We start from the raw sequence: 15,144 nt of genomic DNA on the forward strand, positions 1-15,144 counted from the left end.
GAGGATGCTGAAGACAGGCTTAGATGGAGGAAACTGATTCGCTGTGGCGACCCCTGAAGGGAAAAGCCCAAAGGAGAAGAAGAAGTAGAAGATATGGTGTCCTTATACTGATAGTCAAATCGTCTCCCTGAACAATTCAGAATTGATTTTAATTTTTTTTGTTATTAATCTCACAAATACTGATTGCCAGAGACTTTTTAAAAAATATGTTTTTAAAGGTAGACTCAAGAAAAACCTACATTTTAACCTGGCTTTTAAGTTAAGTGTATCCATGTTTTATATATTAAGTATTAAACCCTTGTTTTACATTGAATGTTTTTTATGATTAAACCTGTCTGTGTAATTTCAAAGTTTATATGTTTTTTATGTCATTACTTTTATTAATGTTGTTATTTTTTTACATTCATATTTCTCCGAGGGGTTCTCCACACCACTGACTAAACCTTTTTTAGTAAAAATATTGTTAGAGTGGGCTCTCTCGGTGGTGACATCCTCTATGATTGCAATTTCCCAGTTGTGGGACTAATAAAGGTTTTCTTAATCTTGATCTTAATCTTACGATGGTGAATGGGGGTGGGGGCTCTACTTCTCCTCTCTTCTATTCTTTATTATTTATTGTATTTAGTTCTCCATGCTTTTGTTGGTGCAGTTCCATTCACATGTTGTTCTTCTTTCCCACTCTCCTCTGGGGAGCGGGAGAGATTTCAGATCCCCGGTGGATCGCCCACGCTCCCACTCTTGGCCGTGGACCACGCCCCCGACACCATCCTGCATCTCTGAGTGAGAGTGATTCCTGCTGGGTCGTCTGTCCTCCTGCTCCTGGTCGTGGACTGCACTTCTGCTTCATCTTGACTATGGACTTAATCATCACTCGTCCCTCAGCTTTATCTGAATGAACTCTTTAGATACGTAGTTGTAGAAGCTAATCTTTCTTTAACTGTTCTGGTATCTCCTGTCCGTCCTGGGATAGGATCTCTCCTTCATGTGGGAATCCCTAAGGTTTCTTCTTTTTTTCCTGACTCAGGTTTTTTTAGGAGTTTTTCCTTACCGGGAGGGAGGGTCTAAGGGCAGGGATAACCAGTTTATGTAGTCTGTTTAGTTTTTAACAATTGTTTATATTTTGAAGCCCAATGAGGCAAATCTCTTTGTGATTTTGGGCTATATAAATAAAATTGAATTGAATTGAATTGAATTGCTGACAGATCCCCATGTCACCTCAGAATCAAGCCAGATTTTTATTCATTTTATTTACTCATATATGATCCATATGTTCATTTTCGGCTTTACTCTGGTGTGTGAAGGTCCAGGGGTTGGGTGCATTGAGTGTTTTATCCTTTTTCTTCCTTCTTTCTCTTTAAATGTAGAGGGTTTTTTTTCTTTTAAGTATGAAACATGTTTTTATTCTGTCAAGCACTATGAAACGCGCTTTATTAATGAAGATTGATGTGATTACGTCAATGTGAAAAGATACTTGTCCTTGCATGAGGGTTGCTGGTTGTTGGACGATGCAAAATAAAGGGTTACATGTAGGAGAAGGATTTTCTGTAAGACTTCTAAAGAGAACAGATGAAGACAAAGAAAAGGAATTACTACTTAGCTAAATCAGTTCATAAGTACTTTTGTCTGTGCTTCCCTTTGTTAAAAAAGAACTGGTGTCCAAATTGTTATTAATCTTTCATGAGGCAATTAACTTTTTTAAATGCAGTGGGAACTGTGTACTTCCAGTGCTCAAATAAGTCTTTAGCAGAGGGAAATGTCGCTGAGGGGCAGGCTCTGCTGCTGATTAACCACAGCATGACATTTTTTTCCACCAAACACCTATTGCACAGGTGGATGCATCCAGAAATGGTAGAAAAGACTAGTTCAACAAAAGAAAGTCTTTTTTTTTTTTTACCTAATTACTTTTGGCACTTGGGTCAACATTATTCACCGAACGAATGAGAAGTTTGGTTCCAGCCTGTGCTAATTTAGGTGTGTTTTCAGACTCTCCTTTTGAGACCCCAATGACATTTTAACCACAGGACTGTTGTGCTGTTGAAAAGTGAAATAGGTGATGGGAACAAAAATGCTTTAACACCTGAAAATGTTGCTGTTGCAAAATACACTTTGCTCCGCCAACAAGAAGGGGTTAATGTTGTGCACAGACAAATACAGTCTGTTGACATTTATCATTTACACTTGACATTTTACATAAATAAACAAGCAATTTTAAAATTTAGGTCAGTCTTTATGTGATGTGAAGTTTTCCACCTGCTGCAGGCCATGACCCTTGGTTTATATCTAAAAAAAGGAAGAACATGGTTTAATAAAACAGCAAATCACTTGTTGATGTTTTACAATGACATCACCAAAATATTTTACTAACACCAAAATCTTTCAAGCTGCCATATGATTAGCTCTTGTGCTATCCTAGACATGTTTGCATTAAAAAGTGGGGTCATCTGATGGCACAAGGGCTAAATTGACATATTAATATGTCTAATCGGATATTTAGGGAAAGACAAAGCTTGGTTTGTGTAAGAAAATAAGTCCTTCTCAAAAACACTATTTCCAGCGGATGCTCATAAAAGCAGCAGCTACAACATCCATCTGCCACCAACAGTCATTTTGAGGATTTACAGTTAACTCATTCATATGTAAATAAGCTCCTGAACCATGACTTTCTCAACAAAAACATAAACGTTCTGTAAGGAAAATTCTGCCTGGGGGTCATGACCGTGTTACATGAGTGAGTACTCAAACCTCGATAGGCTTCTATAGAAGCATGCTGGGTCAGGACTTTGAACAATGGGGGGCACAAACAGCCTTTGTTTCCTGTCAGGTATAAATGTAAGGTGTTCGGACAAGCAGAGAAGCAACAACAATTCTCCTAGCTGATCTGAAAAAACAACATGGGCAAGGTAAGAAGTGTTCATAATTTTATAATAACATAATAGTGCTTTCAAATACATTAGTAAAACAAAAAATAGAGGTTCTTAATTTCACTTAATGTTCTCCATTTCAGATCGTTTTTTACGAGGACAGGAACTTCCAGGGTCGCTCCTATGAGTGCATGAGCGACTGCTCCGACATGTCCTCCTACCTGAGCAGGTGTCACTCCTGCAGGGTGGAGAGCGGCTGCTTCATGGTCTACGACCGTCCCAACTACATGGGGAACCAGTACTTCATGAGGAGGGGCGAGTATGCTGACTACATGAGCATGTTTGGATGGAGCGGAGCCATCAGGTCCTGCCGCATGATCCCCATGGTTAGTTTTTAGGAAAATGCAACATCCAGTGGTTCAAAATATTTCAAAATATTCACATTTTTTTGTTCTCTCCAAACAGTACAGGGGTCAGTTCAGGATGAGGATCTATGAGAGGGAGAACTTCGGAGGTCAGATGTACGAGCTGATGGACGACTGCGACTCCATCATGGACCGTTACCGCATGTCTGACTGCATGTCCTGCAACGTGATGGACGGCCACTGGCTGATGTACGAGCAGCCCCACTACAGAGGCAGGATGATGTACATGAGGCCCGGAGAGTACAGGAGCTTCAGGGACATGGGCTTCAGCGGCATGAGGTTCATGAGCATGAGGCGCATCATGGACATGTGCTAGATCTACATGTAATTGTACACTTAAAAACAATAAACCACTTAGCTTTTTAAAGTCTGGTGCTTTGATTTTATTCAACTTTGCAGCATTTGTTTATAAAAAGAAATATGCTGGTGTGATCCTCCTTTTTACATTTTCAAATGTTCACTTGTGTCAGCTTTTGCACATCTAATTTTGGTTTTTAATACCTGCTTTAAAATATATGCTAAAGTTGCTATTTCATAAACAGTTTTGATAATAGCAAATCAAACTTTTTCTTGTCAAACCTCACTAAATTTTGCATAACTTTGTAATCATAAAAACCTTTTTAGTGTTGAAGAGTGATAGATTTCCACTGTTATCAACAACCCAATCAGTACTAGACATGACATGAAAAACTCTTACATGTAATCTGTCACTCACTCATGTAGACTATTAATAAATGATCAGATCTGACCTCATTGAAAGAACCTGGGCCAAATTAAAATGAGTCTTACCTACACCTATATTATCTATAACAATCCTTAGAACATATCTTTAAGATGTGTTCTGATTTGGATTGAAACTACCATCAGACATGTTTGTGTGTGTCATGCTTTCCTTGTTTTTTACTTTGATGTAGACTTTCTTATGAATTGGATTTCATAATGACTTAATTCTAGCTGGTTTCATTATCAAATGGGTCTCTTTATTTTCATGACTACTGGAAATTACATTGTGAACAGTTCTGTATATATAAATATTAGGGCTGTGAAGGCTAAAATACGCGATTAATCAAACAGAATTAATGCGTTAATATTCATTAACATATTAATTCACCACTGATATTCTGTGATGAGATTTCATTTGTAATTTGTGGACAAAAGCGATCTTTTATTTTAATAAATGTGGTGGAGAACAAACATCGATCTGACGGCTGTAATGCAGCAACTGCAGCGCTCCCGCTATGGAAGGTGGGTGGGGGCAGCTGTCTGCTAATCAAAATTCTAAGAGGAAACCGATCACTATTTTACTTTGGGATGGGGACCGACATGAATCTTCTACAGTTATAAGCCCCGGTGTTGTCTAAAAATTGAGGAAACTCTGAGGTCTGTGATGTTCCTCTATCAACAGAAATATATTTAGCATAAAGGAATCTGACTTTTTTTTTTTTGTATTTTCATTGTAAACATGTTGATTAGTTTGTGCTTCTTGTTGTTTTTTTTTTTTTTTATAAAAAACTATCTAAAACTTTCATTCTATGTTGTGAAAACAGTTCGTTAAACATTTTTGGGGTTTCAACAGCAAAATGAATCACATTTTCTAAGATGGAATTTTCTGTCTTTGCATGATTTTATCTCTAGTGTGTGAATACAACATGGAAAAATGACTAAATAAAAGTAGTGTCACATAGGAGAGGCTGTGCTGATTAAGACTATGCCAAAGACAAAGACTGAGTTTTAGGCCTATGTTCCAAAGGGTTGAAAATAAACCTTCTTAATCACAATTTTGTGTGTGATTTTATATTGTGATTATTTGCAGCTAATAAGTGGCTAGAAAATTTCGTAACTAAAAAAATGAAACTAAATAATCGCGATAATTTTTTCCCCAGTTTGCGATTATTTAATGTTTTCATTGATTCCCGGCCATTATATCTATATAATGGGTGTCCAAATCATCGCATTAATTGCGTTTAATTTGGTATAGACATTTCAGCGCTTAAATTGCACTAATCTCCTTTTTGGGTCAGACCTTTGCTTTAGTCTGTCTGTTCATGTATGATAATGCAAACCTCGCAGAATAATATCCTGCCCATACCATGATCATTTACGAAAAAATAAATATTAAATCAATTAGAATTGATTAGATCGATTTTCAAATTTTTACCCCCTGAGCGGAGAGATAAAAAGTCCTACATCGTGAGGGTAGAGCGCATCGCGCTGAGAAGCACTTTTCTTCACTCGGGGCACTCTGAACCACAGAAGTTTACATTTGAATGTAAGTAAAGACTTTTTGTTGTAGCATTACTAGGGCTGTCAGATTTGTCGCGTTAAAAACGCATTAATCTGACATGTGCTTGACGCCGACAATTTTTTTGACGCATTAATCGTGGATTTTTCTCATACGTGCCTTTCCATCCCGCGCGTCCCCCCTCTAACTCACCGGCTGCTCTCACTAGATCACGGGCGGGTCTCCAACCACCGAGCTGCGAGCTAAAACCGGCTGGCGCTAGGACCTGGAGAGCTCCTGCACCGTAACCCGGCTCCCGTTCGCGTCCAGTACCATGTCTGGTGGTACCGGCTCGTGTCCGGCGCCGCGTCCCGAGAGCTGCGGACCCCCGACGTTCCGAACAGCAAGCGCACCGGGGGATGTTTTAAATGTTCTGGAGGTTTAAGCGTGATCCAGCCACAGCATAGCGGTCTGTCTGCCGGCATATTCATGGCGTGAGCTCCGCTGGACACGTCGCTGCATTGAGCTGCAGCCAGAGAACGCGGCGGCAGTAACAGACTGTCAAACTATCCACAGTGTATCCCGCTTTTCTCAGTCTTTAATGTTTTAAAAAACAAAAGTTCATTGGAAATGATAAATCTCTATTTCATTTATTACTGTAGTTCAGCAGAGGAGGAAAAGATTTGGTCCTGACAAAAAATGAACATGAAAGTGTTATGGAAATTTTATTTTTGATGTTTTTTATTTTATTTTACTGAACGTTGATTGAAGTTTTGAATTTAAAATGCCCTTCACTTGCACTTGGGCTTTTGTTAGGCATTTTATGTTACAGCCTTTTATTGTTAAGAAAGTTTATCTCAATACAATGTTACAAAATAAAGTATTTCTGATGAAAACTATTAATTTTGCCATTCTTGTTTTCATAATTAATGTAGAACTGCTAAATTGTTACATTTCTAAATTGTTAAACTGTTAAATTCCACATTTTTTTCCTTAAAAAAAGGCCACACATTAATTTGCGATTAATCGCAAGTTAACTCAGGACAATGCGATTAATCGCAATTAAACATTTTAATCGCCTGACAGCTCTAAGCATTACATTTTTAAAGCTATAAAACCACTTTTCTTATGTATTTTCAAGCGCTGGAAGCTCCATGCTAATGCTAGCGGACCAGTAATTATTGGTGACATCATTGAATAAAAGTGACTTCTGAAATATGAGACACTATTTTTTCATAACTCTCTGCTTGGAGGGCTAAATGAAGAGTAAGGGAGAAGGGAAGAAGTCAGATAGGGCCTTGTTCTTCCCCCTCTGAATAAAGTGATGTACCGAAGTTTATGGAAGCAACTGTCCAACACAAAAATGAGAGTGCAAAAAAAAAAATTAGAAACACGCTAAAATGTCTGTAATGAATTATGACAAATTAACGCAATCTCATGTACAAAAAGAGTTCAAACCATGCACTTTTTTTTTCTTTTTTTTACAGAGGATAAAGATTTAAGTTTTAAAAGCTGCTTGTCTGTATGAACTTAAGGGAACATTTCTCAAGTGACCTCATCCAGGTATAGTGGAAAGTCCTACTTGTGTCTTCTTAGCATTTCTGAACTAAAGTTCTGCCAGCTGGCAGAGACATGTTAGAAGTTTTGCATCATGAGCCTTCATTATAAAATGATCCATGTGCTGACGAAGAAATCCTGTCTTGTTCCTGTATTCCGAATCAGAAGAATCAGAAGCCTTTATTGTCATTGTAACATTGTATTGAGGGTAACATGACCAGCACAATGGCTACAGACCAGTGGCACATCCATCCCACAGCATGAAGATTCTGGAACAGCCAATTATCCGAGATTTAGAGTCTCCGGTCATCCCAAAGCAAGGCCCCTTTAGTTTTTGAACACAAATAAGTTATGAATAGAAGATACAATTCAATACTTGTTGTATTGGGCGTACAACTATCTGTTTTTTTTTTTTTTTTTTTTTTGGCTATTTTAACACCATCAGTCCCTCCCTTCAAAAAAATTAACTTCTATGAATGGGGCTGGCCCCTCTGTAAAATCCTGGGTCATGGACTACCAAACTTACCATATCAGGGGGCTGCAGAGTTGTGTCTCTCTTTAAATGCAGCACAGGGGGCTGTTCTGGCCCCCTTTCTGTTCATACTGTACAAGTTAGACAGTATAACTACTGCTTAGGGTCCTGCTACATACAAAAGTGCTTAGAGGACACTGCTGTGGTTGCGTGTATGTTCAGGAGGGGGAGTACAGGTTCCTCGTGAAGCCCTCTGGTTCTGCCTTCTACCTTCTTCTGAACAGTACACAAAACATTCCTCTCACTTAGGAGTAAAACAGAGAAGTTTAGGACTGCCTTTGTTCTTACATTCATTGGACTTGACACATGCTCTAAGCAGAGCAGTGATCACAATCTACATCCTCCAATACCTTCAGACATTCTAGTCTAGCATGTGTGTAATTTTTAGCCAGAAAAAATCCTACTTACAACCAACCTTGTAACCTGTGCTGTAGGTTTTGTAAGCAAATATGTTCTAATAGTTTGTACAAGGTCATCTTGTTATTAACTAAATTGAATTAATCAAGTCAAAATACTGCTTATCTTATAATTTCTTGTAGTGGTTACATTTTTTAAGAGAAAAAAACAGTAGTATTCTATAATTTTACTTAGGACCAGACGGGTAAAACTTGACCTTTGATCAGAGGATCTGTATCAAGGTGCCCTTGAACCCCACATTGCTCCAGGTGGTTATAAGTTCGCACCAGTGTTCTGCACCATCAATATGTGAATGTATGAATGAATTAGACTGTGACTGGAAAGCACTTTGGGCTTTAAAGCAAAAAAAGGCTCTATTTAAATAAACCACCCTTTAAGCACAATAAATCCATTGTGTCATTTATATATTAAATGTAAACTTAAAACTTAAATTTTCTTCTGAACACAATATCCCACAGTACCTTTTTCTTCCATCATCCTTTTGTCCTGGTAAAAAGACAGATTAGATTATGGTTTGACAGACCAGTTTGGTCGAGCAGGACTCTCAAACATGGTAGATGAGCTTTGCCAATAAGAAAACCATACAGTGTAGTCTGAAATGTTCAAATGAGAGCGTTATTCTGTGTTGTCACCTAATAGCTCGTTGCATTGTTTCCTTTGGAACAATCCATTCTAAAGTCTTCTAGGGGATCCAGTCACATGGATATGTGACAAATAGCTCCCAGTACAGTATAGGCCTCTAACCATTTTGCTGGGTCAGGGCTTTGAACAATAGGGCCATAGATTCTTTAGATTTAGTCAGGTATAAAAGTAACAGTAAAGCAGGACAACCAGAAGTATCTCACAACAGAGTTCCCTGAGAACCCAGTAGTAACACTGCAGTTATGGGCAAGGTATGCCGCTATAAGTTTTTAATCATTAAATGTGAATTGTGTTTTCTTACTCGTTAGTCTTACTGTTTTTTCTCTTTTTCAGATCATCTTCTACGAGGACAGGAACTTCATGGGACGTTCCTATGAGACCAGCAGTGACTGTGCTGACATGTCCTCCTACCTGAGCAGGTGTCACTCCTGCAGGGTGGAGAGCGGCTGCTTTATGGTCTACGACCGTCCCAACTACATGGGGAACCAGTACTTCATGAGGAGGGGCGAGTATGCTGACTACATGAGCACAATGGGTATGAGGGACTGCATCAGGTCCTGCCGTATGATCCCCATGGTTAGTTTAAAATCTTTCAGTTTTATTGCTGCTCTTATCAAAGGTGAATTCTAAACTTACACTTTGTATTTTACAGTACAGGGGCCAGTACAGGATGAGGATCTATGAGAGGGAGAACTTTGGGGGTCAGATGTACGAGATGATGGACGACTGCGACTCCATCATGGACCGTTACCGCATGAACAACTGCATGTCCTGCAACGTGATGGACGGCCACTGGCTGATGTACGAGCAGCCCCACTACAGAGGCAGGATGATGTACATGAGGCCCGGAGAGTACAGGAGCTTCAAGGACATGGGCTTCAGCGGCATGAGGTTCATGAGCATGAGGCGCATCATGGATATGTAAAAATAGGTTTCACCAAACACTGAAGATTTTGAGAAAATAAATTTACAGATTTTAAATATATATTTGTGTCATCTGGTTTAATGTGTTAAAAAGCATATTCATCTTTATTACCGTCATTGGAATGTATACTTAATACTTGTGACAGGAATATTTACTGCATAACAAAAGTCTTCTCGATTTTTGGCACGTCTATTTTGAGTGGTTTGACAGGACAATGCGTTCTTCCATGCAACCACACGTAACACCAACTCTAAAACCTGTTATTTTAGGGATGTATGCTGATGTAACTATGCAGTGGACAAGGTTCAATTTTTGTTAACCTTGTGTCAAAATGTTGTAGCTTTCCTTCAGAGGTGGAGCATACAATTACTGATTGGAAAAGATCATGCCAATGTGTCAGAGTGTGCTTGAGTTGCTATTGGTGGACTGGTTAGGACCCTGCATGGAAGCTCTGTCAAATCGGTGCATGTATAGGTGATTGGGACCTATGACTGTAAGACCCCCGGGCCCAAATTAAGGTAGAAAATGATCAATGGTACCTACTTATATAGCGCTTTTCTGCCTTGCAGTGACAGTTCAATTCATCTATGAACACACATTCACACACTAATGGCAACTCTGCTGCCAAACTCTGGTTCCAACCTATAACCACCAATGTGGGATTCAGTGTCTTGCCCAAGGACACTTCAGCGCATAGACCAGCAAGTCGAGAACCGAGCCAGCAATTTTCTGATCAGAAGTTGACCACTCTAACTCAGCACCATGGCTGCCCCAAAAAGTGGGACATAAGTATTATACTACAGTATTTAACATTTGTTTACAATAAATCCCCCCACAACACCCTAAAAAATCAGTACATTTCTAACTCCTGCCTCAAAATGTGTAACTTACAGAAATGTAATTTCAGAAGTAGCATCAGTCTTCTTTACCCAATTTTTAATAAGGAGCAGAGGATTTGTTAGAAAACGCAGGACAGATTCATTAGTGAGATGTAGTAGTAGTAGTTCACTTTCAGCTTATCCCTTTCGGGGTCGCCACAGCGTAACAGCACCCACTGTTTCGCATCAGTGATTTGGCAGAGTTTTTACGCCGGATGCCCTTCCTGACACAACCCTGTACTTGAGGGGCACAGGGACCCAGTTAGGCAGCAGCGTCAAGGGTCTTGCCTAGAGACCCAATCTGGGTGGGGATCAGTGGACAACCCTGGAATCGAACCCAGGGCTCCTGCGTGCCAGCCCTTCACCTAGCCCACTGAGCCACCCAGCCGCTAGATATAAAGTTATATTTATTTATTCATTTTAACTTTTTCAAATACCTCATGAAATTTGCTCTAAAATGTTACTGCACATTGAAAAACCTAGGCTAATTCCTAGCTTAAGTGATCTATCTGGCACTTATGGCACATGTCCATCAATAAAACTTTTATTGAGTTTTTATACAACACAGATCAGCATTGTCAGGGAAACATAAAATATATGGAATGCAAATCTACATGGAAGCAAAGCCAAAGAAAGCAAGGCTAAACCGAACAGACAAAAAAAGGCATTGAATGAAATACAGGTCACCCAGCGAGAGTATTAAGTATAATATTAGAACATTCAAATACAGTCTTACCACCCTACCAAAAACAAAGCACACACATAAGAAAAATATATTTTGTCCCATTTAAGCTGGAAAGATATGTGTGCCATTTTAGATGGAAGTCATCCATCTTGTCTACTAGTTTGTAAGACATTCCAGTGCAGCTAGTTTACAAAGGTGATTGTGCCACAAAGAGACAGGGGGTTCAAGTGGGTCTTCCACTGCGATACAATGAGTTTACGACCCAACAACCCAACATTAAAACTGTCTGGACGCATTCAGCATAATACAAGGGACGGTTACCAAGAGGTGATGGGTCACCCAAAATGAAAAGCACATGACAGATGGGTACATTGTTCTTAACGATTTGTGTGGTATATCAATGGATTTTCCTCCAGATGCTCTGAATATTGGGACAGCTCCATAGCATGTGGGTTAGTATGCCCTCATCCCTCCCGCATTTCCAACAAGCAGCGGACTGAGGCAGTTTCAACCTGTGTATTTTATGAGGTGTGCAGTACTTTCTTTTTAAGATTTTAAAATGAAATTCTGAATCTGTAAAATGTACATTAAGACTTTTTTCCCATGCTAACTTAAGGTATGAGGACCCCTTATCATATCTCCTGAGAAGCAGTGAATAATAGGTTGAAGCCCTGCAGCCTTTGCTGAAGACTTTCACAGCATGAATGAACAAATCTATAACCTCAGGAGAGAGGTTGGTGAGCCAAGACAATAAAACAGCAGATGTCGGAGCTGTGATTATCTCCGAAATTGATTCTGAGGTATGTGGTATTGGATAGTGAGGTCATTGAAAGATTTAGAAATCTCCCTTCATATAGATCTCCCAACAACAAAACTCCCCTTTTCACCCTAGGGGTTATGCTAAATTGATTTCACCCAAGAGATAAATGTTGCTCCAAAACCGAAGGCCTCCAGTGTAGCAAACAGAAAATTCCCAGTTTCATAACTCTCTCTATGAGACGTTTCAGTCTGGATTCCGTCCCTGTCACAGCACTGAGACTGCACTCATCAAAATCACTAACGACCTCCTCCCCGCAGCAGACTCTGGTTCACTCTCCATCCTCATCTTCCTCGACCTCAGTGCAGCTTTCAATACCATCTCCCACTAAATCCTGTTACAATAACTGTCATCCATTGGCATCACTGACACTACCTTCAACTGGTTCAAATCCTACCTCACTGGCCATTCACAGTTCATACAGCTCTCATCCTTTCAGTCCCGTCCCTCCCCTGTCACCTCTGGCGTTCCCCAAGGCTCAGTCTTTAGTGCTCTCCTTTTCATAATCTACCTCCTACCTCTCGGAGCCATCTTCCGTAACTTCAATATCCAATTCCACTGCTACGCCAATGACACTCAACTCTGCCTATCAACCAAACCAAACTCCACACTTCCTCCCTCATATCCTGCTTGTCTGAACTGAAGGCCTGGTTCTCCTCCAATTCACTTCAACTCAACAGCAATAAAACTGAGTTTCGCCTGGTAGGCACAAAATCCATCCTCTCCAAGGTCAACAGCTTCACCCTCTATATAAGTAACTCATTAGTCACCTCCTCCCTCCAATTAAAGAGCCTGGGCATCATCTTGGACAGCTCCCTCTCATTCCACGCCTACATCAACATCACCCATACTGCATATTATCTGAGAATCATCAACCGTCTCCGTCCCTCCCTCACAACCCATGCCGCCTCCACCCTTGTCCACAGTCTGACTTCTGTAACTCCCTCCTCTTTGGCCTTCCTCAAAAAATCCTACACAAACATCAACTGGTTCAAAATTCAGCAGCCCGGATCATCACTAGAACCCCCCTCTCCAACCACACCACGCAGCTGCACTGGCTTCCGGTCAACTCCAGAATCTACTACAAAATCCTCCTGCTTACTTTTAAAGCCATCCACAACCTCGCTCCATGTTACCTGTCCAGCCTGATCCACATCGCCACACCATCCCGCTGCCTAAGATCTTCATCTTCCCTTCATCTGACTGTCCCCCTCTGTCGTCTCAGCACCATGGGGGCAGAGCTTTCAGCTGCTCTGCCCCCAAACTCTGGAACTCACTACCCCCCCAACATCAGAAACATAGACTGTTTTTCCATCTTTAAATCAAAACTCAAAACCCATCTGTTCAAACTGTCATAGCCTTCACAGTTTTATTTACCCACCTGTGCCACTTCATTTTAATTTGACTTTTTTAAAATGTATGTTTTATTTGTGCTTTTAACGTACAGTGTCCTTGAGAGCTCTGAAAGGCACTTATAAATAAAATGAATTATTATTATTGTTATTATTTGTCTAATTTTCTCCAAATTTACCCACTCCCTTTTGATTCTTGTCCTATTCGACTACCCAAGTATTTTTTTAATATAAAGCAGCTGGTTAGTTAGTTGGCTAATTAGTGAATATATACATAGGTTGGTTTGTTAATAGGTTGCTAGTTGGTTAGTATATCAGGTGGTGAGTAAGTGAGTTTTTTGTATTTCAAAACACCTTTAATGCAAAAGTGTAGCTTTACAAATTAAAAAATACATGGAAGCAAAAAAAATAGTCCAGAGGGAAAAAAAACAAAGGAAAATGGCACAAGAAACACATCAAAAATTCAACACCAAACCGCTGCTGCTGACAGAGCGCAAAACATTTTTAAAAGCCCAAATTTGAACAAAATCCTCATTCAAATGAACAAGTTTGTAATATCTGTATTCTATCTCCAAACGAGTAACCAACCTTTGTTTGAAAAGAAACGAAACATCATCAGAGCCGGTCCCCTGAATACTGTTATTCCGTGACCTCCACACAGCCAGTTTTGTTTCAGCTACAAGAAAATTTATTGGGGTGTGAACAGTCTTTTTGCGAGCTTCGTATTTAGGGCTGTAAACAAAACACACCAAAGAAAAAGACTTCCTTAAACCCCTAACCAACACCTGCAGAAAGGAAAGGAGACCTGTCAGACTGCAAATAGATGCTGCACAGACTCTATGACAGAGTAAAAAGGGCACCCCTCCCCTGTGCTAGGGGAGGGGTGCTTAACACAGACCAGGTACAAAGTACTTGTCCCAAGTGTATCACAACACCCCATCTGTGGTCCAGGACAACAGCTTGCTCTGATCCTCCTGCTACTCTTCACACGCCGAGGAGACTGTCAGGGAGGGAAACCCATAGACTGTATATAAAATAACTGGACAGAGCAAGCCCCCCTACTTCCGTGTTCCTTATAGGAAGTACCACTGGGTTACAAAAAGGCCAAAGTCCCATTGACTTACATTGAGAAACAGACAGTTATTTCTCAGTCATTTTATATGTCAGAATAATCATTCTTCCTCTGCTGCTTTCTGCTTAACTTCTTTTTTCTAATCCTAATCTTTTTAAAAGATTTTTTTCTATTATCACAAGTTATTAGAGTTATAAATTGACCAATCAGATGGCTCAATAAGCGTTTGTGGGTCTGACGTCGAACGTCTGGGGCGTTTGAGTGACAGATGACGGGTAGCCAATGGGAGCAGACTTCATCAATGGGTCCGTGAAGACCTTTTAACACCTACTTTACAATTCAACAATGTACCAATCATTGTCCTACTGTTGTTTTCCTCAATGGAATGTACCGATGCAGCAGTTTAAAACAACAAGAGGAGCATGCTGTCGACATTTTTAGATGAGAATTTACTCTGTAGAAATAGATTTCACTCTGAGGTTATGTGCTTTGGACTTTTTTGTTTGGTTAACGTTCATTTTTTTTTATTTCACTGTTTTGATTGTAGCTTATAAATTATATGTTGCATATATGCGCATAAAATCACCAAACAAAGTTTTCTTTTCGCCGCAATTTTCCAGCTTCAGCCTGAATTAGACGCAGCCGTCTGAGGAGCGCGAGACAAAATTGAACGGACCTGGTCGTGTTTTCAAACAGAAAAAAGATCCAGCTGTTCACTTGTTAGGATGGTTATTTATTTTAAATACAGCTGAACGCGCTT

At 39.9% G+C, this 15,144-nt stretch overlaps 3 protein-coding genes across 3 annotated transcripts in view; 2 read left to right on the plus strand and 1 right to left on the minus strand.

Moving 5' to 3' along the window:
- Window positions 1-15,144, minus strand: part of LOC112137985 (collagen alpha-1(X) chain) — a 102,194-nt gene that overhangs the window by 83,301 nt on the left and 3,749 nt on the right. The window lies entirely within an intron of this gene.
- Window positions 2,822-3,653, plus strand: LOC112137999 (gamma-crystallin M3-like). Its single transcript, XM_024260553.1, has 3 exons — window positions 2,822-2,900; window positions 3,005-3,247; window positions 3,327-3,653. The coding sequence occupies exons 1-3, from the start codon at window positions 2,892-2,894 to the stop codon at window positions 3,600-3,602; spliced, it is 528 nt and encodes a 175-aa protein (XP_024116321.1). The 5' UTR covers window positions 2,822-2,891; the 3' UTR covers window positions 3,603-3,653.
- LOC112138000 (gamma-crystallin M3-like) lies at window positions 8,846-9,640 on the plus strand. Its single transcript, XM_024260554.1, has 3 exons — window positions 8,846-8,906; window positions 8,989-9,231; window positions 9,308-9,640. The coding sequence occupies exons 1-3, from the start codon at window positions 8,898-8,900 to the stop codon at window positions 9,578-9,580; spliced, it is 525 nt and encodes a 174-aa protein (XP_024116322.1). The 5' UTR covers window positions 8,846-8,897; the 3' UTR covers window positions 9,581-9,640.

Source organism: Oryzias melastigma, linkage group LG21, assembly GCF_002922805.2.
Source record: "Oryzias melastigma strain HK-1 linkage group LG21, ASM292280v2, whole genome shotgun sequence".
Lineage (NCBI taxonomy): Eukaryota > Metazoa > Chordata > Actinopteri > Beloniformes > Adrianichthyidae > Oryzias > Oryzias melastigma.